Below are 27,317 nucleotides of genomic sequence, written 5' to 3' on the forward strand. Positions count from 1 at the left end.
TTTTGACTGACTAATCTTTATATTTGGAAATATTAAGTGTCCGTAAAGACATGTTTTCAACGTATAATATTTAAGTACATTTTTCTACATCAGAAAATATTTCAAAGTTACAAGTTTTTATAATTACTACTAAAATCTAGTCTAAATTTTGATTCTGCCATTAGCAAAATCTAATAGATTGATTGTCCTAACAAATTTATATTATAAAATTCAATATATTGAAATAAGTTTAATCAATGTAATTGTTGAATAATCATTGTACAAGTTTTGACTTTTCTCCTTTGGCACTTACTACATTAAACCACTTTGAGGTGCAATCAAATTGTTAAATTAGTAAAATACCTTTGAGCTATAGACAGTTGTAAAAAAAAATAAATAATCACAAAACTACTAAGTCTGAACTGTTTAATAACCTTAATATGTAGTTGATTTATTGCTTCTATGTTTCCTTATTTCTAAAGTACTGAAATTCAGTTTGGTTTTTTGGTGTTTTATATGTGGTCGATATTGTGCTTAAGATTGCTTTGATAAAAAACTTTCAAATTATTTATACTATTATACTAAACGTATAGAATATTATGGGAAATGTTGAGTGTAGAAATGAGCAGGTCGCGGGGGTTCAATACTTTTTTCACTCATCAGTTTATGTACAAAAGACACATGCATACACACGAAAATGAGAGTAAGTGAGACAGTTGGTCATGTAATGCCAATATTCGTATAGAATAATCATGAGTTGTAACACAAAAATTCTTTAACTAACAATACTGTTAATTTGGTCATTAAACAATGGATGGATAATAGTTTTCATAACGATCAGTCAAAATGAAAATACCTGCTTTTTTTGGGGGAATTTTGTTAGTTTTTTTTTTTTAAATTGTTCAGACATAATCTTTATAGAACTATTAGGAACAAAGTAATATGTGCATGCAATACTAGAAATATAATGACAATTTGTGTTGGGAGAGTTTAAAATTATGATCGTCTCGGTTCCAACTTTTGAGACATACTCGTTAGAATTCTCTGATTGTCAATTACCCGTAAGCAAGATATGTACGATTTGACTTCGCCTTCACTTTTAGGGGACGGTGGCTCCAGAACTGCAACAAATACAAAAATCGTAGTTAAAACATTTTATTCGTTTCACGGTGTGATCTCACCTAAATGTCTACTCCTACAAAATCTAATGGTCCGCATTGTTTGAGCAAGCATATGCATTTTTTCGAAATTCACCAGCCCGTCCAAAGAGGTCTTGTTGCCCTCGTGCGTAAAAGTCATGTCTTTCAGTAAAAGTGGCATGAACGGTACTACCGGGGGCTGTAGTTTTCCCACGCTAATCCGGTAGGCTCGATGATTTCTACTGGGATCTAAAATTATTCAGATATGAAGTCCATAACTAGATTTTTGTTTCACTCTGTATAACCTATCATAGACTCGAACTCTGTAAACAGCTTTCTGAACTTTGATGGTAGTTTCTCCCACGTATTCGATAGTCTCGAGACGGCAACGTTGCTTAAACCCATCACAATAGCACAAAATGCGTTGAGATTTTGATACTCCTTACAACTGAAAAATAAATCGGAATATAGAAAAATTCAAAGTAATTTAAGATGACGTCAGTGAAAGTCCATTTCTCTTCAAAAATGTCGAATATCTTGTAAACGGTTAGTTACGGAATTTTTACACCCACTTAGAACTAGGTAAACGCGGTCACAACTGGAAGAGCGTTAGTTTCAAATTTAACTGTTTTTTGAAAACATTTTGAGCTTTGTACAGTTGGTGAACTACCAAAAATGCCAGAAATACGACACTTTCAAATGATGTCATTTCAAACGGTTAAGGTTACGGAAATTTAGGAAAAATTAAAAGGAAAAATTTAGGAAGAGACTAAAAATGTTCAGAATGACTTTCTGCACTCAGTGGACTAGGTTTAAACACAATAAAATCTGGTGAGCCCGGTCACAACTGACAGTGCATTTTAGTTTCTGAAAAAACAACTCAATAATGCCCATTGGTAGAGAAATTTGCCAATAAACTGCAAACCACCCAACGAGCAATGGAGAGAGCTATGATCTATCACTCTAAGGGATAGAATCCGCAACGAGGAAATTCGTAGAAGAACTAAAGTGACAGATGTTTTCTAAGGCTTGTGGCACAACTAAAATGGAGATGGGCTGGTGGATGGCCCAAGAGAGACCAAACGGAGCATTGGTAGACCCCAGAAACGATATCCAGAATGTTGCAGGAAGGAATTGGACCCGGACTGCTAGAAATTGAAAGGCGTGGAGGGATTTGGAAGAGGCCTACATCCAGGAGTGGATAACTACGAGCTGAGAAGAACAAGAAGTTTTTTTTTTGATAAATTTGTAATTTTCTTGATAACTGTGACAGGTACTCGAAAAAATAAAGGAGGCAAAAATGTTTCTAAATTGAAGAAGAATCTTTTATACAAAAAAAATCATTGGCGTACCTGAAAAAAGTTTGTGGAAGCAGAAAAAAGACCAAAAAATAACATCCTGTAGAGTTTTTCAAAAATCAGGCCTATCCAATGATTAAGGGCATACATATAAACCAAATTTGAGTAAACATCTTGAAAACTGTACGAACTATAAGAAAAAAATCCTGAAAAAACAAAAACAAACAAAAAAATATAGCTCATATAACAAACTATAATTACTTGGCGTATTAAAACCTAAAACATTCGGTATTTGAAAATTTTACTACTGGAATAACAAATTGTTATAATTAAAAATGATGGGTTTCAATTTGTTTCTGTGAAAAATTACTTTATTTTAATATCATCTGCTTGCTTTGTACAACCTTAAATGACAATATTAGAGATGAAGAATTTTTTTCAGAAAAAGTTGGATTAGATTTTGACTTTTGCTTCAGCAGGCATTTTTCTTTAAATCAGAAAAGTTTTTCATTTACAACGGAGAAGAGAATTATTAATATCAAAATTTACGTTAAGATAAACCATGATTTTGTTTTAGTATAACATGCAAAACAACCAACATTGTAATAAATTTCTCGTCTTACAGGCCTCAACAGCTTCCTTAATTTACCTTCCCCGGGCATAAATCAATTAGGAAAGTTTACCCCAATTTAACTTTAACCCCGGTATATACAATACAATTTCTGCAATTACGTTTTCAAAACTTAAGATAATTCCAATGCAAGATTCGCTACTTACTATGCGGCCAACTTTATAAATTTCCTCAAGACGGCAACCCTCTTGCTCAGGCTGCTCATCATGCATATCTCCGTGACGACCCAGAATTGAATCTCGTTGAAACGACGCAGGAAGACATCTAAATTAGCCGTAATTTGACCGAAGTGATGTCTACCAAACGTATGATAGAGCAGCTCGTATTCGTGGACGCACCTGAATTAAACTTAACTAATTACGTTTCGGGAACTTTATGGGGAAATTGGATTTGCGGTTTAAATTAGATGGTGAATTTACCAAAACAAGTCCCAATCGAAGAGTGTCATGTAGTAAGCCAGTTCCTTTGTGCCGAACATTTCGATGTCTCCATCGATTCCCTGGGTTGCCTCTTCTTGTTCCGTCAAGCATGTCTGAAATTTGTTTATTTATTGTAAAGAAATTTTAAAGCTACTTTTATCGTTTTGCGAGTGAAATCGATATCAAATTTCCATTATTCTAATGCACATTGTGCGTTTAAAGGATAGCAGGCTGAATTGATCCCTTATCGCAAAAAATGGAGGAGTTTAAATTCGTATTCCTTCAATCTGATTATTTAGGATTTTATCTAGTCGATTGTCTCACATCATTCAAGCTATTTCGTTCATGATCCTCTTCCTTCCAGTTCTAATGGAATTATTTATATTGTCTTGAAAATAAGGATTTTTTTTTCAAGAAAACAAAGAAAATTTATTTATTTAATTTATAGAAAAGGTACATTTTTGTAGGGATGTCAAGTGTTTACCATTATAGTTATTTTTAGTAGGATTGTATGTAGTTATTAAGAAAATTAACAGTATTACTTGATGAACTTCAAAGGAGGTGAAAAAGGTGGTACGTGGAGGTAGAAGGTGGTTGTTGATTGTAAAGAGAGACTTTAATGGGAGCTGGAAAGTCAGTTTTCTAAAAAATTCGAGCAAAAATCAGACTGTTGAAGATCAGGGGATCTTAGAAAGCTGTTTCCTTCCGGAACGGAAGTTACTGAGTGTAATACCGAGTGCTACCAGCAATTGTACCGTCTAGTCCACGTTATGACATGGATCAGATTGTGATAGAGGACCTATTCCAGAAGTGGTTAAATCGATAACCGAGGAGGCCTCCCGGCTGTTACCGAGATACAGCCTTTGCAGTTAAAAATCCACCTCAATGGAAAAGAAGAAGATTGGTCAACTGACGGTTTATTTTGGACAATTTGGACTCTTTGACGAAGAGTATTAGTTGTAAGTAGTTTGTAATTTTTTGTATTAAAGACATTTGTAGTTTCAATGATATATTTAGAAGCAGGATTTTTAGGTAGAAAGTAAGTTAGATAGGTTTAGTTATTTACCTTAAAAATAACTTGGCAACCCTATAATAGAATTTTTATTCAAGCTTATTTATTTCAATTTTCTTTATTTACTAGAATATTAGAATAATGAATGGTCAGGGTGAATCTGATGCCAGTTATGACGATATTATCATGCAACTAGGAGGTGAGGGAGATTTAAGTAAATCTCATCTTCAGGATGATAATAATCATGACAATATAATGTTCAGACAGACAAAGAACAGGAATTTTTAAATTGTGAGAAACTCTTACCAATGCATCAAGATGGTCTTTAGGCGATACAAATATTCGTCCATTTATAGACAAGGCGGTGGGAATGCTAATATCGTCGTCCCTAAAAACCATCCGTTCTCCGTTGGATTTCACCTCAACCAGAAGCAATTCGTCTTCGCGAATTTTCAGCTTGTCGGCAGCCACCAACTTTATCGTTTCCGCCGTACTATCAACGGGAAGTCTCAGCGTACAGTAAGTGTGATCCGCACAATACACTCTGAAAATTACTAACAAAAAAATATTACTCGACACCTTTGGAAAAGATTTTTCGTTATGACTGGGGTAATAAAGATTTCGTGGCGAGAATAACTACTTACTGTCGTCCTGTGGCATTATAATGGTCCTGTTGGTGTCGTCTCCCGTACTGAAAAGGCTTATGGGTTGCCCCAGGGGAGGCAACTTCCATTTTTGACCCTCGTGAGCTTTTCTGTCTTCTTGATATCTGAATACAACAAGAAATGTTACATGACTAGGTTATAAATGATGTAAAGTAGTTGTATTAACACTTGAATTTCAAACATTTAGGTAATAAATTATTACTGGATTGTGTCTGGGTTAGCGTTGATTAATGGAAATTGTTTTGTACAAATCACTTTTTAACCCAATAAAGTGGTATTATTTATGTAGCCGCATTGAATAGCGGGCGTAAAACTGATGTATTCGCACAATTTATTGTACAAAAGGGACGAACAATTATTTAGCTTTTGTTTGGATGCAACGAATGATCCTTGTTATAACAGGGCAAAGAAAAACGAGTCTATAGCAAACATTTTACTTTTAACGTCGTTGCCAACAAAAGAACAAACAAGTTTAGCAGTGTGTCAACAATATAAAGTGCACACAAAACTTTGAGAAACTGGCAACATCTTTGTCACATTCTGATACTTTAGAGTTTAAACTAATTAACTAATGAATTTATTTCCTTATTCCCATCAAATGCTGACTCATTTATTTTCGCTGCTACATCCATTACTTACGGCTTAGAAAGTGGTAACGTTGCAACGTCAAAGTAAAAACCATTTCTAGTCTGAAACACATTTTAAAGAAGTAATTAATTATACGGTGCACGATTTGATTGCCATTTTAGAGGTGTCACTTGTCAATAACTGGATTTCAAACAAACCAGGTTTAATATGACTTTGTTTATGGCTCAATTTAACTTTAACGCAAATTTAGGTTGTCTATTCAAATAATGCAAATTGCTCTCAAAGGATTTACTAATGCAAGACTCGAACCTCAAAATCGATTCGTCGCAATCGAATTGAACTTGCTTTAATAAACAACAAATTGCATTCACTTGTCAGTCAGTCACAGAAAGAAAACCACCATTTTAAAGTTACTTTCTACACCATTTACACATGTAGTTTAGAAAATATCACTTGGATTTTAAAAATATAAGTTGGATTTCAGAATCTATATTTCATTATCGTAAATTTGGTTTTAGAAAACGTAAGTTGTATTTCAGATTCGTCACTTGTATTTCAGAAAAGGTTACTTGTATTTTAGAATGCGTTATTTCAATTTCAGATTTTTTTGTGTTTCTATGTGGTTATTAGTTATTGTTTTTTTATAATATCACTTTAAGCAAAAAAACCCGCCCATCGGGTGTATTAATTTATATAAAATATACAGGGTGTCCCATAACTATATGACAATCTCTCGGGGGCATGCAGGGGAGGTCAAAATAATACGATTTGTTCATATAATTTTTTTTTTAAAGTCACTCTTAAGGGAAATATTGAGCCCCAAAGAACTGCCTTCCAATTAACGTTTTTGGCCGTAACTTTTGAAACACTTTGTATATTGTAATCATTATTGGGTTTAATGTTTTATCGAAAGAGACCTTCTATTTGACATGAAAATCAAGTATCTCGTCTTCGAAAGGCAGGAACTAACTGGACCTAAGACACAATTTGCTTAAACTTTGACAGCTGTCATTATTTTTAGCTGCAAACGCCATTAATGGATACTCTTGACATTTTTATCGAAAAATTGTACTCTTCCTTTATTTCGATAAAATAAACGGTTTTCGAGATAAATCGATTTTTCATTGAACTGCTTAAACCACAATGTTATTAAAAATATTCGTTAAACTATTTACTTTTTTTACTTATTTACTTTTTTTTTATTTACTTTTTTTGCTCAACTTTGTCTGAAAAATGTCTAAAATCCAACTGCTCTTTTCTATAATACAAATGACTAATCTGAAATACAAATTGCAATTATTCTAAAATTGAAAGTACCTTTTCTGAAATACAAGTGATATTTTTTAAATCCATCTTCTTTCTAAACTACGTGTAAATGGTGTAGTGTTTGCTATTAGTTTTCAATAATTAACTGATTAAACAGTTTTATTCCAAATTAAAATTCTAATTAAACGCCCCCAGGTGTGTTCAATTCATTTAGATTTTTTGCGGGACAGGTTCATTTCGTGCAATTTTACGTAAAATTGCCAGGAGAATTTTAATGACTTCATTTTTCCTTGGAATAATTGCAATTTTGACCGCGTAAAGGAGGAAAGGTTGAATATTGGCTCATTACAGAATATTTTTATTATAATGTTTGGTTTGTAGATAGTCTTAAAATGTCAGATTACATAAATCACTAGCTTACAACTTCCGGCTGATTAAACTGTCTAAAGTTTAATTGCGACCGAAACGATATTAATGATTAATAGTTCTTGGGTTATAGTTGTTACAGCCAAATGAATGATTTTTCCTAATTTATACTAGTACTCTTCTTTGTCGTGTTTTAGGCCAAGATTAAAGGTGGTTCAGACTGTGACTTACTAGAAATGAATGCTTATTATTCTGTTAATTAAATCCTTTACAGATACGCGTAGAAAAATGATAACCAAAAAGCAATAAAGGCAATATAGCGTGATCATTATCGAATCGTTCATCAAAATGGGACGTTAATATTCTATGAATATGGTAATATCTACAAGGAGATATGCTCGCACTAGTCTTGGTTATTGACTATTCCAGCGTGTTTGCACAACAATGTTAAATATCTGAACGCTTTCCGAATATTACCTACGTAGACGTTAATTAACGATAATAAAATCAAACTAATTTTGGATTAGTTTACCTTCTCAATTGGGACATTACGTGATGCATCAAGCTGGCTTCCTCCTGTAGCGAATTGAACTGCATAATGTCGTTTTCCAGACTCTGCGCCAAGTCTTCCAGGAACTCAACAGCTATATCATCCTCAAAAACTGGATGTCTGATTGTCGTCACCCATCTGCAAATATAAAATACAGTCCAAACGGGAACACGTAGAATTGATTTTTTTAAAGGTGGACAGACTAGAAAGTTAACTAAAAAAAAGTGCAATTTTAAATCTATTGCACGGCGACAAATTTGCATATCATTTGAATTTCAGATTGGTTTTAAAAATAATAAATCCTTTCAGTCTCAGAGAGTTTTATGCGGTTGTTTAAAAGCTTTTAGACTACCGGGGGATGCACCTTAATTTAAGACAACAATTATTTTAAATTTCTTACCTGTATACAAACTGGATGACACGTCTCTTGCAAGCCAATACAAACTCTTTGTCCTGGTTAGAGTAATCTATATTATAAGTATGTTTTGTTAAGGAAATACGTGTAAAATCGATATTTACTATTTCGGGGCACATTTCACTAATTAAAGTAAAAAAAAAGGATATTATTTGTCCAGTTCTTCTACAAGTTGGTGAGTTGGCAGGAAAATGATATGAGTCAAAAGGAAATCGTCCAGAAATGGATCTTGGGCAGTGGCAATAATGAAATTGTCTCCACCTCCTGCTGCTCCTCTACCATCCAATCGGGTCTCTAGTAAATGTTCCAGCATTTTTTGCGGGGTGCCAGCCATCACAGTATATCTGAAAATTTCGTATTAATTTGGTTACTAAAATTTAATGTAAACATTTTCCTTTAACTGTTACTTAAGACGAGAAAGACACACACAGAAACTGTAGCGTTTACAGCAAAATTAAATTCCGTCCTGTGGAAATTAGAATCGTGAATGTAATTGCTTTTCAGTGGGTTTAGAGTTTAGTTAATGAGGTGTCGGATCACTGTTTAGTTTTATTTAATTCGGTCAGTACTTAAATATAAACGCCTGGCTGGAAACTAAAACCTTACTAACTGTGCTATTTTGCAGTAAAATTGATAAGTGAACTTACCTGTTTGAAAATTGAGTTTAAAAAGAAAATTTAAGGAACAAACAGAGAGTAGATCAATACAGCCATTATTTGAAAAAAAAAGGATCATTTTTCGAAACACACGTTTTATAAAAGGATGCTAACTTTATGAATCAGCTACCAATATCCCTAACACTTTTTTCTCAAATATCATAATAAAGTAGTACTTTCTAGTAACGGAATGTTTTTGTGAAGTTAACGGCGCCATAAAAGCCAGCGCACTTCAACAAACATCAAAGATAATAAAAGCGTATTTTCCTTTTACCCTTTTCTGTCCAGACCGCAAAATGTTAGGTAGGGAGTAAAGGTTTTCGTGGTAATAAATTAATCCTCGCTTCTGACACAAATGAATTGGCTTAAATTGGTCCGGTGAAACTCTCTGATAGGGATTACACAGCGATTTAATTAATTGATGTGGAAATTAGTTGTTTTATATAGAAATAACGAACCGGGTTTTGCTTCCAATATCAATTCACCTGAGAATGTTTTTGCCTGAGATAACAAAAAAAGTGAACGCTGTTTGCCAAGGATTTCAAAGGCCGAATATTTTAAATCTACTGGTTTTGAATTAACAAACCGAAAAAAGGTTATTCAAGTTGTATCCAGTTGAAAAAAGGAGATATTTTTTCGGGTAAAAACATTTTCAAGGTAGGCGTTTGTTGACTTTGGAAATTTAATTATACTAAAAATTTCCAGTGGAAACGCAACAATTTAAAAAGGTTATTCCTACAATTTTTTTAACGAAATATTTAATCGGGGTAGAGCATGGACATATTTATTGTTAAAAATTAGTATTTCAATTAATGAAACTGTGTGAACTTACTTGAAATGTGAAGAAAACACTTGTTTAGAGTTTGTGGTAATTTTCTCCAGAATTAGTACGTCCTTTCCGTGTTCCTTCAGTCTGACAGTGTTAGCCTCAACATCTCGTAGAATTCTGTTAAAGTTTTCCTTGTCTAATCTAAGGAAATGACAATTGTTTTCGCGAAGAACTATAGTCGCAGCCCTGCAATACGTTCATCTTTTCTTAGTACAGCATAGATGTTTTTGATATGAATATCTAACCTGGGTGCATCATTTATAAGAGCTAGCTTTCCGAAATCGTCGCCTTCGTGTAACGTGTTTACCGTCCCTTTACCGTGAATAACAACATCCACTGAACCTCTCACTATAATATACCAGGACCTGCCCTCGTCCCCCTGATGAAACACTGCAGAAAACACATTAAATATGTATAAACTAACTGTTTTGTCAAGCAATTAATTATGGTCACACTTACGCACTGTTCCAGCTTTTGAATGGGCTTCGAACACTACAACGCTAGCTATTTCACGTTTGACCGAATTTGACAAGTGAGATAAAGCCCGGATATGCAGCAGCTCTTCGTAAATTATTTCCAAGTCGTCTGGGGTACGTTCGTGACTTCTGCAACAACAAAATCCATAATTTATAACTTCTCATAGATCCTCTGTGAGCAATGTGAGGATATGTTACAGCTGCTGCAACTTTTCCTACTTGAAATTGCATTTTCCGCAAATTGAAATCAGAATATCGTATCGGTAGAACTAAAAGTTGACATGTTTACCTTTAAATCAATGAAATACTTTGAACTAACATTGTAGTTAGTAAATTTTGACTTGACAAGATATTCTGAACAAAACCTCAGAAGTCCACTTCATGGTTACTCCTGGAGGAAACTGAAACTTTGAATTTCTACTGCAAATTGCTCTGCATAAATTTGGACATTGGACAGTTTGAAAATACCACTGCAGTGTGTAACGGCAAATTACTAATCACTCTGTATTTCTTCAAGTTTGAGGAGAAAAATTCTGCAAAAATTTATAACCAGAGAAAGCCACTAAGAAACTGAAATTACGGCAACACTGTGAATTTCCACTACAAAAAAAATACAACCAAAGCTTTACTGTAAAATAGAATAAATCAACTCGGATTACAGATAAGCCCTAGTGGTTTTGGACGATAGGGATAAAAACTTTTAAGCTACTAAAGACTATTTGGTCCCTGATTTAGTTAGTCGGTCAAGCCGACTTTTCTCCTAGTTTCTCAACTTTGAAAACCGCCTAGCCATAAAACCACACGAGTAAATTACGTCGCATAACAGTTGATTTAGTTGGGAATGTCTCTTATATTGTCTAATATCCCGTTTATTATGGTGATATTTGCATACGTGCCATGAAAAGTCAATTTAATTTTCATTTTAGCAAAAGTGGGGCATATTTGCCGTTTATTACGTCGCCGATGTGAGAGCATGTTTATAAATAAAATAATTATTTCCTGTATGACTGACATTAATTATTATTTTTGTTGCTATATTAATTTAATCTAGCCAGGAAATATAATTTTAATGTTTGACAAAACACAGTTTAATTAAAATACCCAAAAACTGTCAAGTTACAAGTGAATTCAAATCTGAATATCTCAGAAATGTGAAGACCTGGAGAGTGCTAGTTTTGATCAATTTTAGTATTTCAAAAGTACAATTTTCTAACTCCCAAACAAATTTTAGATATATTAAACATAATTCATATTTAGGCAAATAAATGAGTTCAACTTCCAGACTATTTTTTGCAAAACAAATAAATTCTACAGCAGATTTTCGAGTAAGCTTTGTTGACGCCCCCGTAAACCTTAATAATTCAGGAGGACGTTCTCGAGTTGCTCGCTTCAAGTATGATGTATCATTCCAGTTCGTTTTGTTTCAGCGAGACTGAACAGGTGCTAATCCGAAGTAAGAGTTATATTGCCAAGTAACAGATTGTTCACAGTAGAAAATTACTTACTGCTTCCGCAAAATCATTCTGAGATAGGCGTCGGGTCCTCTGTTTATCAACGTTCCCAAATGTTCCAATAATTGATCCTCAGCCGTTGACACGTCTTCAGCAAGCGGTAGTATTGTGGAGCCTTCTTCATCTTGCCAAAACCGATATAGAAAGCATTTGTCTTTAAATGATTGCTCCTTGCTCACTGAAATTACAGAAATCCTTAAAAATCTCTCTCCCACAAAACTCGGGTCCTATTAAAGCCTAAAGATATCCAGGGATAGGAAGTGGGTTTTTTCCTCTCCGTCAGATCGGTAATTCCGGGCATTTTATTTAGAAACCTCTTGACACGGAAAAGGTTTTCCAACCGCCTGGACCAATGTGATAATGAAGCTTTCACGCCGAAAGACGATTATTTGATTTGAGTTGACAAAAAATAGCATTTTTCGGATTTTTGAAAGGTTCAGAGTGGTTATTGCTGTGCATTGGAACCCTTATGGAGCAAATTAAAAATTTGCCAAAAATGCATTTGCAATTTGCAACTTTTTTATTTAAACTCCTCTCAATTTCACTAACCGGCCATTAGAAAGAGCATATTTTTGTCCCATTTCGCAAACTATATGTTTGTCTCGGGCAAAAATAATACTAATATTTTCGTTTCTACTGAACATGTCATAAGGATTTTTGTCAAGTTAAAACATTTGCTGCCACAGTCACGTAAATAACGTATTAACCCCGCAGGAATATAAAAGAATTATTTAGGATAAATATTATCCTGCGACGAACTTTTGTTTCGAACGTGACACTAATACAAAACCATCTAAAGCTAAAATAACATATTTGTTTACCTGAACGATAAAAAATGGGTTGGTTTTAGCTGCACCAAAGGCTATTATAACTATCGCCGTACCCTATACTTATCCTAGACTAGATCAAAGGAATACATTATACATAAAGGGTGAGTGTGTGTAGTAATTAAACATTTTCGGTGAGCTATCGTCTAATTGAAGTATTCCCATTTATCTTTTGCGGGTTGTTTGAGGAAGCAAATGAATCTACGTTAAAACAATTCAATTAACCTAGTCGTTAGTCCCAACCATTCGTGTATTGCAGCCTCTAGATCAAATAAAAAATTCCATGGTAGGAATTTGTCAAATAACTCAAGATTCTCACGTTGAAATTCCGAGGGTCCTAACACATTACTGGAACAAGGAACGTTCAGCCTCGACTGCTATATTAAATATTTAAGGACAGAAAAGATCCCTTTTGTTGGGTGCATTATCTCGGAAAATATTAAGACATGCGGTTCGTGACCTCATAACACATTTTTGATAAAGAGTTTATGGTCTAAATGTGCCATATTTAGGTAAAACACAGCATGGGTCCTAGTTTGTGTACTGTAATAGCAACTAAACATTTACCATGAGAAATAACTCCTTCTTCTAGTAAAGCTTGCCACATTCCAGCTGCCTGGGCTCTCGTGTGTATACTGGGTGATAATTCCATAAGCCAATCCACTAGTTCAGTACCAGGAGCACATTTCCTAACTAATCTTCCTGACACTTTACGGTCTTTCAAACACGTGTTTTGAGCTAAAATTTACAAGAAACTATGAATACATATTCTGTAAGTAAAGTTGGGAAGAGCAAAACTAATGCTCAAATTTGTTTGACAAATATTTACGTTCACTTTAAAGCCCTATTTTCAGTCCCCTTTTAAAATACATTTTAGAGCGTCAGCTCTTTTCCCCGTGGTCGATATCAACATGTGAGCCGAAAATACGTTAAAATTACCTCAATTTACATATTTTTTCAGTTAAATTTTGCAACATTTGTTTATTGGTATTCAAGTATTGCCACCCCAAAATGGAATGAAAAGGGCGTAAACTTGCGATTGATTTAATGACTGAAAAACATTACCGTAACTAAAATCATACTTACATAGAAGTAACGTTCTGAGAGCCCAACCAATTCGACCCATTACCTGACTGGGTTGGTCAGTTATGGGTTCGGCCGGATTTGGTTGGTCAGGTGACAAAGACTTTCTGGGTGGGGGCGAAGCAGACTGGTTCACTCCTTTACCAGACACACCAGAACCAAATCCTGCAACCAAAAGTGATATAAAACAGAGAAAGAGAGAGGAATCAATACAAATTGAAACTTTCTTGAAAAAGAGATCATTTACCCAAATTAACACTCATAACAAGCATTGTGAACTAAATTAATACGTTAATGACAAACAGACACGAAAACCCGGAATTATCATCATCATTCCTTCTTTGGGGGCAATTAATTAATTAAATCGCAGTGGAGAGGCAATCAAGATATATGGTGCTAAAAAAACTAAAGCCGTAAATTCATTTCGGAGTGCAACAAACACACTTTGGCTTGAGGTGGAATTCGTTTCAGGGATTTAATTTTATCCCATTGAATTTGTGACTTACAGGACCCTTTTAGTTGGGCCGCTCCTTTTTGTACGGAACAGCTTTAGCAGGAAGCTAAACAGACAGTAAACGCGACAAACGTGAGTTGGTACGTTGTCGTATAATCATATTTTGTGTTGCTCTTAGTTTTGTTTGCTTTGTGTGGCAAATACATGTTTTTATATCAACTGTAACATACGAAATTTCAGTGCATTATTATGCTCATATGAAACGCTTGGTAGTGTCTACTATAAACATTTAAATTGTCAAGAAGGATAACGATTTAATGGAAACAATGTGATTTCAAGACAACTTTTAATAGAAATTCTAATTGCTCATTACCGATCCCCGCTCGAGATTTAATTAAGTTCATAGATTGGTCGCTTTACTCCAATTTTCTTTGTTATTTCATTAGGACCACTTATTTGAAACAACGTTAGAATAATAATTGTATTACATCCCTTTCCCGAAAGAAAATAATGGGGGAGATGAATTTTAAAAAAAAAGCGGAGTAAGATCCAATACGGGTTCGTTTTGATGCTCCATGGAGCAAGCAAGTTATATTTTAAATTTGAAGCTGAATAAAACCAGCCAGCCAATCAGCGGTGTGTATGATGCGGCTAAAGACCATCTGATTGGTCAAAATTCGTAAATGACACACGCTCTCTGTCAATTTATAATAAAGAGAGAGCTGATGTTCGTAGTTCAAAAAAAGGCATTATTAGGTCGATTTTTCTTCTTCTTCTTTTGCACTTACTTACCATTTTTTAATTTGCAGTTCAGCACTAGATCGCTCATAAGATCCTTGTTTTTCTGAAATATAACCAAACACCATTTTAGTAATAATACGGTCATGTTCAAACTTTTCACTAACAATAATCGACTTATAATTATTATTAATAGATTATTTGGTGACGTTAATTTTTTTACAGGTAGTATCAAAGTGTGATTCTTTAATTAGACGGACTTTAGACTCGGTTTTCTCGCTTTACTGTTGTAAACCATAAAAAAATTGCCTTCAAAAAGGGTCTATAACATCAAATGGCATGCTAGAAACAAGCCGGAACCACTAAAAATCTCGCCAATCATGAATATCCATTTTAATTACTGTATTTAAGTTTCTGATGGCTTCATCCACTACTGCGAAATAAACCGATTTTATCACTGTAATTAAAGCTACTTGCATAACTTTTCAATTCGTACAAAATTAGGTCAGATAATCGTGGTTTGTGATTGGTCAAGAAAAAGCAGCTTTTAGCTTACCGCTTTATCTTGACCAATCACAGTTTAATCAACTAGAAACCATTTTGTTATATCATTCTATAGAAACCTAGTTGTTTTGAGTTTGTTTCTCAGAAATGGGTATTTCCGGTAAACCGCAAGGGGAAAATTGTGCTGTCCGTTTCGGTTAAATTTACTCTATTGAATATTTGATGGCAAAAGTTAAGAAACTTCCATAAAGTAGCAAAATGTAAATAAACTATTTTTACAAAATTTAGTTTATTGGTTGTTTAACGTCTTTTTAAAGCTCACTATTGCTGGCTTGCGTGATCTAATTTCCATTAAACTTTGAAAAGTAATGTTGCATGTCCCAAGTAGTGTTTTACAAAGTATTGTCATTTTGTGAGGCACACTAATTGCTTTAAGTTGGCAATAAACACAATTAAAGAAGCATCTTAATTGTTAACTTAAGAAATGTTGAAGTTAATTATAAATCAGTATTTTCCTTTTCCCAACAGTGCTAATTAAATGTGAACCAAACTATTGCCCTCAAAATCATAGGATATGACAGGGAAGGCTCAAGACTAACCAGTTATCTTCTTTTTGAGGTCATTCTGAAGATTGTCACCTTTATCATAAGTAAATTGGTTGTACCAAACCTTTTTTCCTTCCATTTTCGGTCCTAAAACTGATTTACTACTGCCAATTTTGTTTGGGTAAGATCTAAAATTTGAAGGGTCAACCGACCCTTTCTTAGGGCGCTAGTAACTAATCTGACAAGCATAATACAGCTACTTACCTCCCAAATGAGCTTAAAATCCTGTTGTTCGACGCGTAACAATTCGCAGGTGGTTTGAGTAACGACCGTCGTATCCCTCGGCAAATCCTGAAGTATGGATTCCCCAAAGGTGGCCCCAACGCCGAGTGTACATAAGGTTACATTGCTCTGGAATGGAATTATGCACACAATCAGATTTTGTACAAGCAATTTCAATTAACTAAGCGAACGGTTGACGATTGGTGTAGTTTTGCACGTTGAAACCGTACTTAAAATTTTAATTAAAACTTCCGGGAACTGAAAGTATCCATTAACAAGGAAATTTCGGTTTAACGGTTTTCGGAAGTGGCTTAAGACAACACTTTGTACATAACTATTATCAAGTAAAATGGAAGTTTTCAGGCAGATTAAAATATATTATGCTAACAATTTATTCACATATTGTACATCAATTAAACCATTAGTGTTTGAGTCATATATGCTAGGTCGAATACTGATATGGAACGTTTCCACTAAAACAATTTAGTAGATAATGCAATTAAAATTAAAAGCCCCCTTTAGGTATATAAATCGAAAAATCCATATAAGGAACAGTGAAAGTTACTTCAGCCCCAATTAGTGCAATAAAAATGATTTGGAGAGTAGGTAGTGTGACAATCTTAGTATTCCTTTTTCTAATATGTTTGCAGGTAAGTTACTCATTAATTAAACTGCACAATATTAATTTATTTTGTAGGTGGATGCACAATCGTCTATACTTAATGGACTAGCGAGTTGCCAGCAAAAGGTTCTGGTTGATCTCGACAAACTGAGGCAATGTTTATTAAATAGCATTGCTTTGAAAAATTTCACATTACTTTTGCCACTGCTGAAAGACATTCCACCAGAATGTAGTAATTTGAACAATGTCGAAAAATGTGCAAGTGGATTTGTTGCCAACTTAAAAGAGGTAATAACTCTGTCAATTTTTAGTTAACATGATATTTTGAGATACTGTTTTGCAGTTTAAAGCCAGTGAGATACTTGGAGACCTTACGGCAGTTTTAAAAGCAGTAAGAGACTGTGTTGCAAAAAGGATTCAAGAGGTTGGGAATCTGAATGATTATTGCTAGAGGATGCTTGAAACAATCTAGATATAAATTTCATTACTAAATTGTCTGGAAACACTAGAGAATAAAAAAAATTTGATTGGTGATTTATTCTGGATTCTGTGGAAGTATATGTAAAATGAATTTTTCATTCGCACCCGGCTGCAGAGAGATTTTTACGAAGAGAAAGGCAAATAACAGAATGATTTGCTTTTGTCTTCGTGTTGAAATTGACATTTTCTTTGCGAAATCCTTTTCAAACCTAATTTATGATGCTTGTGTATAGTAATTAGTCCAATAATATAACTTTAATATCGTCAGAAATTCCCAAAGTTTAGCATGGAACTTAGTTTAACAGTGATTGATAATTTATTTGGGTAGAAGAAGAGTTAAATTGTAAACTTAAGAGCATGTCATGGCACACACTTGGACTTTAAATTCAAGATTGATGCGATTCTCCTTCCTTAACACACGGAAAAGTTATTTAAGAAGATAGGTGGAATAACGTGCAAAGAATTTTGCTAGACGTTTCTCGGAAATAAACTGTCTGCAGAAAACATTAGGCCACAGTCTGATAGTTCCAGATATTATAAAATAAATGGTAAAATTGGTGGAACTGTAAGAAAACGACTCAAATTGTAGCCCTATTGATGGTAAACAGTGAATTTTTGCATAAAACTGCCTCATTAGATTAAACTGCAATATTGCAGAAGAAAAGCGTCAAATTGGCGAATCACACCGGTTTAATTTGGATGCCAATCTAATTTTTCTGAAAATGCACCAAAAACAGCTTTACATAAATAAAATCAGTGTTTTTTTGACCAATCACAAACTATGAACAGTGTTACTACTAATATACTAAGTACAACAAGAAGTTTAATCTGTACAGGCTCTGTTTCAAAGTCAAATTAATTGCCAGAAGCCTTTTTAATTACGAGTATTATTCAAACAGATTGAAATGTTTTTGAAACCCTAAAAGAGCTTTTTTATCTGAACAATTATTTATCACTCACTGTAAAGTCCACTTTTTCGACTTTGTAATTCCCTCTTTTGCACCACGACTTAAAACACTTCATTTAACCATTTTTTCAAACTGGTACAAAATACCGAATCAGCGTCCGTAACTGCGAAAGATTGAAATTATGCTGATATAGCTTATCGCATTGTTTACCACTTTATCAGTTTAATCAAATTCTAATATCTGGGTGAATTGATAGGATTGTTCTGATGACGTGATAATTTTTATCAGGAAAATTTTTGGCTAACATTTATATTCAAGAAAACATAGTAAAACCCATTTGATTATTTCGTGCCTCTAAACCAGTTCACGAAAAGCTCCACAACACAAGAATTAATCACGAAACAATAGGAATTGCTGATCATTAAAGAGCACGTTCCCTTTAGGAGAAGTGGAGGGTTTAAACTTCCCAAATGCATTAAATTTAATTAAACCATATTGATTGATGATGTTAAAAATTTAGTACACGTTTCGACAGCCCTGATGATAAATGGATAGAGTAACACCCATATATTCATTGCCTGCATTTAAATTAGTTTATAAAAATCTTGTTTACCTGGTGAATGTTACAGTTAAATAGTAAAGGAAAAAAACATTTCTAATACCGATTTGATCCTCAAGTTTGTTTGCATTCGATTTTTAGTTTACTTTGAGAAGGGATCGGTCCTGAGGGCCAAAAGTCGAACTGGTAAACACACTTTAAATTGATTGCCCACGACTTCTGATCACTTGAGGTTTGTGTATTTATCAAGAGTCTTCTTTGTCCTTACAACGGTGCCAAACTAGTTTTTAATTTTTCTTAATAAAACTAACCTTGGCATCTGCTTCTGGATGCGCCACTCTCACTACCAAAGTTCCAGACATGACTGCATACCAGCATTTTCCGGAATCGCCTTGCCGAAACACTGCAAAAAAGTACTTTTTTATCAACTTGATTAAATTTTTAAACTTAAGCTAACTACTTCAAACTACAAACCACTCCAGTGACCTAAAAAATCTCCAGGAGAGAAATATTAAAGCTGTATCTTCCTGAAATTAAATTGGCCGCTCACTTGGCTAAAAACCACTTTAGAGGAACAAAAGAGTGTTAAAAAACAATTACCTCAGATGCGACATCCGTTATTAAAACATTCTTTAGTGGAAATTGAAAAAGAAAGTGTATATTGTCTTAACAGAATTTACTCAAAGGTGACAAGATTTTGTGACAATGTAATATTGTTGTAAATTAATTTTATATTACAATGTTTATGAGTTCTGTCATGTGTTAAGTCTGCATGTGTAGTAAAGGTACAAACTGTAAAATACTACACTTGTGGACTTATTATAGACCATGTGACAATATATTTTAGCCAGGCAAAATTGTATTTATGTACTGTATTTGTTCAGTCCCATATTATGTAAATTAAAGAACAGAGGCTGCATATTATTAATTATTTATGAAATTCAGCTCAAATTACCCGGTGCGTGCATTGCGTGACAATTCATATGGCATATAACCATTAACATACTGAAATTAAAATAACATGAACGTATGGAAATGTGGCTTTTACCCTATTTCATCTATGCAGTCCTAATTATTTTGGACTGCAATGAGTAAATAATAAATAATAAAATGAATACGGTCAACATTACAAAAAAGTTAGGTTAGGATTCCGATTTGAGTTCAAATGACGCTAAATAATTAGTAAGTCGGACATACAATAGATAACACCACAACATGCTATGTGTGATGCTATTTTATATAGGTAATAAGTTATTTATCAACAAAAAAGTAATTCAACAATACGCACTTGATAAATATTTTCATGGCGATAATTTATAAATTAGATCATTTCCAACAAGGTTTTCTTTCTGGATTAGGAAACTTAAACCTGCTAGAGGTTGCTTTTGGTTCATAATCTGACACTCTATATCACTCACAAAACCCACGAACAACACAAATATGCAACTTACTTAACTTTTTTTTTATATTCAAATTTTAAAAATTCAAAATAGATGTCAAAGTGACAACAACAATGACAACTAGTAATTAGTCGTTTTCTTTCGGATCTAAACGCAAAACGCGATATAATCCAAAAATCACGTGGCCTGCGTATAATTTTGTAATCAAGGAGTCATGTGATTTTTAGAAAAAAATAAAGTGGCTCCCTCCGGCGGCGGATTCTATCGAAATAAACAAATGTGAAATTTTGTGTCTTCATGGCCTCCTATTTAAAATGGAGATCTAGATTTATAATGTTTTCTATGACGCCAATCACTGAAAGGTATATTTAGGTTATATTTGATTAGTGAGTTATTAACTTTTAAGAAAGGAACTGTTTGAATTGGTGGCCAATAGTGTATAGTGTACTAGCAGTTAATACAGATAATTAAGTTGAAGTAAATATTACTTACCACAAACCTTTTTTTGGTAAGTAAAAACCTCTTTTTCTCCGAATCACCACAAAGAAGCTACTTTACGCTTTACGCACACTTTTACATATGCAAAGTAGCATTTTCCCGCACACTATGCGTGTAACTGCTTTTCATGTGCGGGAAAACATTACTTTTTTAATTTTCTTATAATATTTGCTATAATAGCCATGAGAAAGTCAGTGGGGTCTAGAAAGCACCATTTTCTCGTAAAAACCACATTGAACAACAAAATGGCGTCCGCCAATCTGCCCTTACACAATACAATAAAATATCTTTGAGCCCATTGGCTATTAATTTCCCCTAGGATTAGCATGCTCGATCAGGATTGGTTAATAATGATGTGGCTGGCTGACCTCACCTCTGTCATGTCACTGACTTGCTTTCAGATCACATGACGCCACAATTACAAAAATCACACGAAGGTCACGTGACCTTTAAATTAATCAACAGAATAACATAAAAAATGTACAGTAAATGAAGTGAAATTAAGTGTTTTATCGTATTTTCTGTTCAGGTTATTATCCTGCATTGTTTTGCACCGAAAAAACCCGACTGTAAGTACCTGTTTAATGTTAGGTTTGTTAGGACTGATTCTGCAAGGGAGTACTTGCACTGTAAAAGCATTTAATTAGGGCCTACAGGGCAACAATTATGAATTAAACGACATTTTGTTTACTTTATCGAAGTAATCGTTTTGCTGCAGCAGTTGTGCCCTGAAACTCATTAAAATTAATTACATTTAAGTACATAGTAGGTCAGACTGATCAAAGCTAAATAGGAACCAAGCTGCTTTATTTATTTGAGGCTGCCAATTATTCCCATTACAATTATTAGTAAATCCAATTTAATTATTTTTTTTATCAAGGGATTCCACCTCCTCACTCCCTTTTTCAGCAATAAAATTGCAATTTTAATGAATGCGGGTTATGTCGGTCGGTTTCTGCACTCAAAATCAATTTCGTGGGTTTTACAGTCATTTCCAATTTTGATCCAATGTTTACCTACATTCCGTCTATATTAGACTTTCGTTCCAGTACATTTTTGTTAATTATTTTGGATTTATTGTAGGTGCAGTTCCAGATTATTCATAGAAATGGATGCTGGGGCAATGTTCAAACTCTGGATTTCCTGTATTTTGCCAGGTGAGTGAAGTAGGGCACTCTCAGTTGTAATAAAAGTTGTGAAAACAAAATCTTGAAATATTCCTTTTTTACGGGTCAAGTTTTCAAATAAAATTGCCAGCAAATAAGTTTCAAGTAGTAGCTTGTTAAAAAGCTGTGTATTAAAGTATCAAAAAGTTTATGTAAACGTTGACTTTTTAAGGATATAACCATTTTTCTTGCTCTGACAGTGAGGGCAACGTTAGGTTTTCTTCTCAGGGTATTCATAAAAGAGAGACCCAATATTATCGTTACTTTTCTTTCAAAGAACACAAAAGCGATAAAAATCTGAGGAAAACGGATAAGTTATTTCAGTGAAAGACTTTCCACGAATTTCTCTCTCAACTCTAATTCTAAATTGGCCCATAAAATCTCTTTTGTTGGTTCAATGCAGGAGTTTTACTATGTTTTGCATAAATGACCATGTTTAGGGAAATTTAGTAGGGTCTAGCAATATTTTATTAATAATATTTATATATATTTTTTTTTAGATTAATTATAGCTGTTTAATTAATCTTGACATAGAACTACTTCCTGGAAATTAGTTAGGTCAGGACTTAAAATATGAATGCAAGGGAAGTGAGAACATAAACCATGTGCACCGGTAGCAGGGAGTTTTGATTAAAAAACATTCGGGGGAAACTAGTCGAAAATTTATGAGTGTAGAAATGGCAAGAAAATCGGCTTACGTGTCACTTCGTTCTCCAAATCTTCGTAATAGCCGCATAATGCCAGCTGTTGTAGAACGGAATTTGGCAGCTGACATAGTTGGTCCACACGTCGTAATCTGGCACAGATTAACTCCACGTCTTTCACGTTTCTATCGCATGGTCTGAAATAAGAAATTTTACGATCAGAAGTCGTAAACTAAGGGGTTTGTGGTACATAGTAAAAGAGTTTAAATTTTGCTACAATGTCAGTACAAACAAACCTATTTTAGTTTGCCTTGCGTGAAATAACCGTGGATTTAGATAAGTTTCAAGCCCCCGCTTGTTTATCCTGGATTTAACGGGTCGTTTAGTTAGCGCTGCTGTAATTAAGTTATCCATTCTAGATGGTTGTATCCACTATAGATCTGGAGGGTTATCCTTTGTCACTTCCATCATTAGTTGTTATTTATTCTGAACCTAGCCTCGTCAGTAAGTTTAGTGTTCAAACTACATTTTAGTTACTTAACAGCTTCTTCATAAATATTCTTCATTCATTTACAAAAAGATTAATCTTTTGGGGATTAAATAATTAATAAATGTTGAACGTGATTTTGCATAAGTTGACGAGAAGTGTTCTCCTCCTTCCCCAAGTTTTTGAAGTGTTTCATAGTTTATGAGATAATAGACAGGAAATTGTAGAGTATTTGGGGCGTACGTGCTTTTTACATCGCAGGAGCCTTGTTCATACCATTTAGTTCTGCAATTCGTGCAGAATTTGCATAAATCACAACACTGATTATGTTTGTGCAGTAAGCTGAAGCAGCTTTCAGTTTACTGCTTTTTTTGACCAATCTCATAAGAAAACTCATATCCTTGATCTGTCTGACAGCCAATACCGAAATAACCCACAAATCTTCAGAAATGTAGAAGTTCTAACGTAATTTGGTTAAAACACTTCAATCAAGTCTGTCAATTCGAAAAAGACCAATCAAACTAAGTAAAAGTTAATCCGTTTTCCTCGTTGTTTCCCATTCCAGCCCAGATTTCAAATGCTGAGTGAAGGGCTGCAAATCCACACAGCAATTTACAAAATCGATTCGGTTACATTTAAAGCAGAGTTTTCTTTCAAATTCTGCTTGGAAAATGTAGTATAGTTAGTGCTAAGTCAAATTGCTCACCCAAAACTTCAAACCTACGTACTGCTATTTAAACGGATTAGTGTAAATTGAATTACTTAATCTTGACATTTCCGGATAACAGCTATTTTACACGCCTTCTCAGTTAAATACCAGCTAACTGAGCGAAAATGGGGTGTGATAAATGAAACTAGATAATTTTTCGTTGAAAACAGTTCAGCCAGACTAATCTCTTCAATTTTCTAAATTGCGAAAAGACGAATCTAAGGATAATTTTCCCTCCAGGTGAGAAGCAGTAAAATGTCTAGAGAAATAGTCATTAGAAAGTTGGTTGACGTAATAAAAAAGTACATGTGACAAGTTTTTGCTGCAATCAAAGAAATGTCTCCAAATTCATGTGCAAACAACTTTAAACAATTAGACGAGTTAGTAAATCTATGGAGCGTCAGGATGGAAGAAAATTTGAGCCAGTTTCAGGAACAAGTATCTGCCTGTAACTCTCACTTTTTTAAAATAACCAATCTGCACAACGTTGCAGAGCCTATTGCGTGGAAATTAGGTCATCTACAATTACTGCAAGACGAAGTAAACTGCAACCTAGAATGCATAAAGTACAATTTGATTACAGCCGAACAGGCCATTTCGTTATTAGAACGGATTGTTCCCAATACTTGCAAATGTGCCGAGGGTGACTGCAGTTTTCATAATCAACCCTATCACCTGATCGACGATGTTTACTGTTCTATCACAAATTTGGAATGTATGCTGTCTGCAATTACGGAAGAATTACCTGTTGTGAATGAAGATGATTTGATTGAACAAGTAGCAGGGATAATGCAGGCTGACCTGCAAGAACTAGAAATCGTCGAATTGAAAACTGAAGAATTAAAGGAACTACTAAATCAAGTTGAATATTGCAAAAATGTGTGTTTTCACGTTTATGGTTTACAGAAAAAGCTTTAAATTATTATCAAAAAACTATTCCTTTACCATATTCTATCCGTTCATATGATTAATGATCCTGGGTTACGCCTTCTAAAAATGCTTCCGGGGATAATATGATAATTTCAAACTACGAAGTTAAATTGCTCTAGTCCTACTAATAAATGGGGAAATTGTTCAGTGAATTTAGCTTAGAGTATTTTTGAATAATCTTTGTTAAATAATATATTTGGCATTTCCATTAACCATCATTTACCATAATTACATTTTGTGTGCTTTGACGACACTTACCTATTCTATTTATGTCTGGATAATAAAATCATTAATTCACTCAATCATCAAAAATAACTTTATCGATCGGAGAAACCAGTAAAAATACCTTATTAACCTGGTTTAAAGAAGATTAAATTTGCGTTGGAAGAAGTGCGTCAGTCGTATTTACAAACCAATGGCTAAATTATAAAATCCATATTGGCCCTTTATATGTGCGAACCTTGGGGAAAATTTAATCGCGAACTAAAGCCATTCATCTGGAATATTAAAAGCCGATAACCCAGTCGGATTTCAAAACTTGACTATCAAACGGATTATTTTTGTATTTCATATCTGGAAGTTTTTTTAACCGCAGGGTTATCCAAATTTTGTGCTATACATCTGGATTGTAAATTCCAGCTTTAAGCGAGTTTGCATTAAATCGTCTAAGGTAAATCGATTTTCCAACAATTCCTCTATTAGCAGTAGGCACCGGTTGGATAGGCTCTAATAACTTTAGACATGTAATTAGAGTCAAAATTCATTTACGTACGGTGGTTTATGACTAACTGAGTTTAGCCACTGCATGTTTCAGTTCAGGTTAATCAAAGAAGAATCCTAAAACAAGTCAATTATTATAAATACAATTCAGTTATACTGAAATGATTGCACATCAAAACTTTACCAGAAAATTGCATTGTATTTGAACGAGTGAATGCAGAAATCAATACTTAACTTGTCTTTTGGCGAGGAAAAGTTTTCACAGTTTTGAAACTCGCCAACTAATAAAATCGTGTTATTTAAAGGTGATAGTTCATCTGAATGTTTTAGTAACTATCATTACTCAAGTAATCGAAAGTAAACCTTTCGAATTGGAATATGTTGATTAAACTGGAAATTATCCAGTGAAGGGAGATGATAAAAGTGTTTAGATATGCGAAAAACTTCCACAAGAACGGATGCCTGAATAGACCAGGTATTTCCGTTATCGATTCACCATGTAATTTCCAGACCGTCAAATAATAAGCTTCTCAAACTCACTTGGGAGAAAGTGAATATAATTTACTACGCTTCGTACGTTAGCGAAAATTTGCTCAATGTACAGAAAGTTTGATAAGAGAAGTTTTGCTCCAATATAAATGTCCCATTGCGTGACATCCAACATTCTAATGTGAACCAGGATCAATATTCATAAACACTTGTCACAAGGTTACTAAATAAGTTATTACTGTATTAAGCGATATCTACTAACGAGATCAAAATTGATAGTTTAACCCCTCAGCTGTAAATATCATCAATGTCTTTATTTAATATTGTCTCATGTTAAGAGGGACGATTGAGTCAACCCTTTTAAACCACTAAACTAACTGGAGAATCCCCACTGGAATTTGTCACAGCTAAGATTGCGGTCCAAGTAATTAAGTTCTGGACTGAAATTATTTCTCTATTACTAAAACGTCTTGATAAATAAGATTCAAAATTGTTTTACTGAACGTCTGATTATCCGGGTCTCTATGGATTTAATTTTTAATGTTCGCTCAAGAGTAACTAAATCGCCCCAAACAATTCTCATTCCCCTTTCTGCTTTATTACAGATTCGCAGATATTACCAACACAAATCCATGCTTATTCTTTGCGAATACGTATTATGCCTTAAGCCGGTAATCCATTCGTGGGGTTGCTAAATTAAATTAAGAAAATTATTAAAGAATTAATTCTTGCAGTAGTAGTAAATTTTACAGTAGATGTAGATTAGCTTTCAAGCATTTTTATTATGACCTAATGGGTCCCATTTGGTCCTAACCATATATTAAAGTTACCCTACTCCATTTAGCAGTCTTGTCTGTTTGTCATAATTTTTTGAAATTAAAATTAAACTTTAAAGTTTAATCTATAGGACAGTAAAATCCACTTTTACACGTTACTATTATTCGAAAATAGACTTACAACCTTTAAAACAGTTTACGACTTTGGTCGCTGATGAGAATGTTAGGAATAAAGTTTTATAGCTTTTACCACACAATTTTTAATACATTATTTATTTTCTTGTTCTTCAATCATTATTATAAAAAATACCTTTTGTCAATCGATGTGATCCATTCCATTATTTATTTGGTGCAGCGCCCGTAAACGGCGAGCGAATGCGGAGTCGGGATTAATTTACGAAGTCGCGACGTTTCGGACGGTCATTTTGTGTACGCGGCCTCTTCGGCTGAAAAGCAACAACTGGCTCCTTCCATCACGTTTCTGCAAACAGCGCGGGACAAAAAGGTGGTGCGCAAGACGCGCCTTCGGGATAACTTTTAGGGTTTGCCGATACAGAATTGAAGCGATAACCAACGGTGCATTACGACTTCGAGCTGTCAAATTTAAACCTATCGAAATTAGATCTCATGAAAGGCATGAAAAATGCTTCGTTCATCAAGTTTCCAAGTCAATTGTTCTGTGAGAATTGTAATCAA

At 34.1% G+C, this 27,317-nt stretch overlaps 1 protein-coding gene and 1 long non-coding RNA gene across 7 annotated transcripts; one reads left to right on the forward strand and one right to left on the reverse strand.

The window, feature by feature from the left end:
• On the reverse strand, window positions 1–27,285 carry Epac (Exchange protein directly activated by cAMP). Of its 6 annotated transcripts, XM_081985505.1 has the most exons (21): window positions 26,932–27,285; window positions 22,565–22,707; window positions 19,114–19,205; window positions 16,216–16,362; window positions 14,957–15,008; window positions 13,714–13,875; window positions 13,195–13,365; window positions 11,795–11,978; window positions 10,273–10,418; window positions 10,059–10,203; window positions 9,817–9,999; window positions 8,478–8,672; window positions 8,314–8,391; window positions 7,896–8,051; window positions 5,123–5,247; window positions 4,785–5,032; window positions 3,467–3,579; window positions 3,194–3,385; window positions 1,424–1,566; window positions 1,161–1,367; window positions 1–1,100 (listed from the first exon to the last, which is right to left on the reverse strand). In XM_081985505.1, exons 1-21 carry the CDS (start codon window positions 26,958–26,960, stop codon window positions 976–978), a joined length of 3,036 nt encoding a protein of 1,011 aa, XP_081841631.1. In that variant the 5' UTR covers window positions 26,961–27,285; the 3' UTR covers window positions 1–975. The 6 variants fall into 6 exon arrangements, with proteins under 6 accessions (XP_081841631.1, XP_081841635.1, XP_081841633.1 ...); XM_081985509.1 differs by lacking the exons at window positions 22,565–22,707; window positions 26,932–27,285 and adding an exon at window positions 20,695–20,936; XM_081985507.1 differs by lacking the exons at window positions 22,565–22,707; window positions 26,932–27,285 and adding an exon at window positions 20,091–20,253.
• Window positions 21,383–24,848, forward strand: LOC145732963 (uncharacterized). Its single transcript, XR_014179096.1, has 2 exons — window positions 21,383–21,857; window positions 23,947–24,848. It is a non-coding gene; the product is annotated as an uncharacterized LOC145732963 (long non-coding RNA).
• Window positions 27,286–27,317: the final 32 nt, after the last annotated feature.

The sequence above is a fragment of the Ips typographus genome, linkage group LG8 (assembly GCF_016097725.1).
Source record: "Ips typographus isolate SLU linkage group LG8, UJ_Ityp_2.0, whole genome shotgun sequence".
Lineage (NCBI taxonomy): Eukaryota > Metazoa > Arthropoda > Insecta > Coleoptera > Curculionidae > Ips > Ips typographus.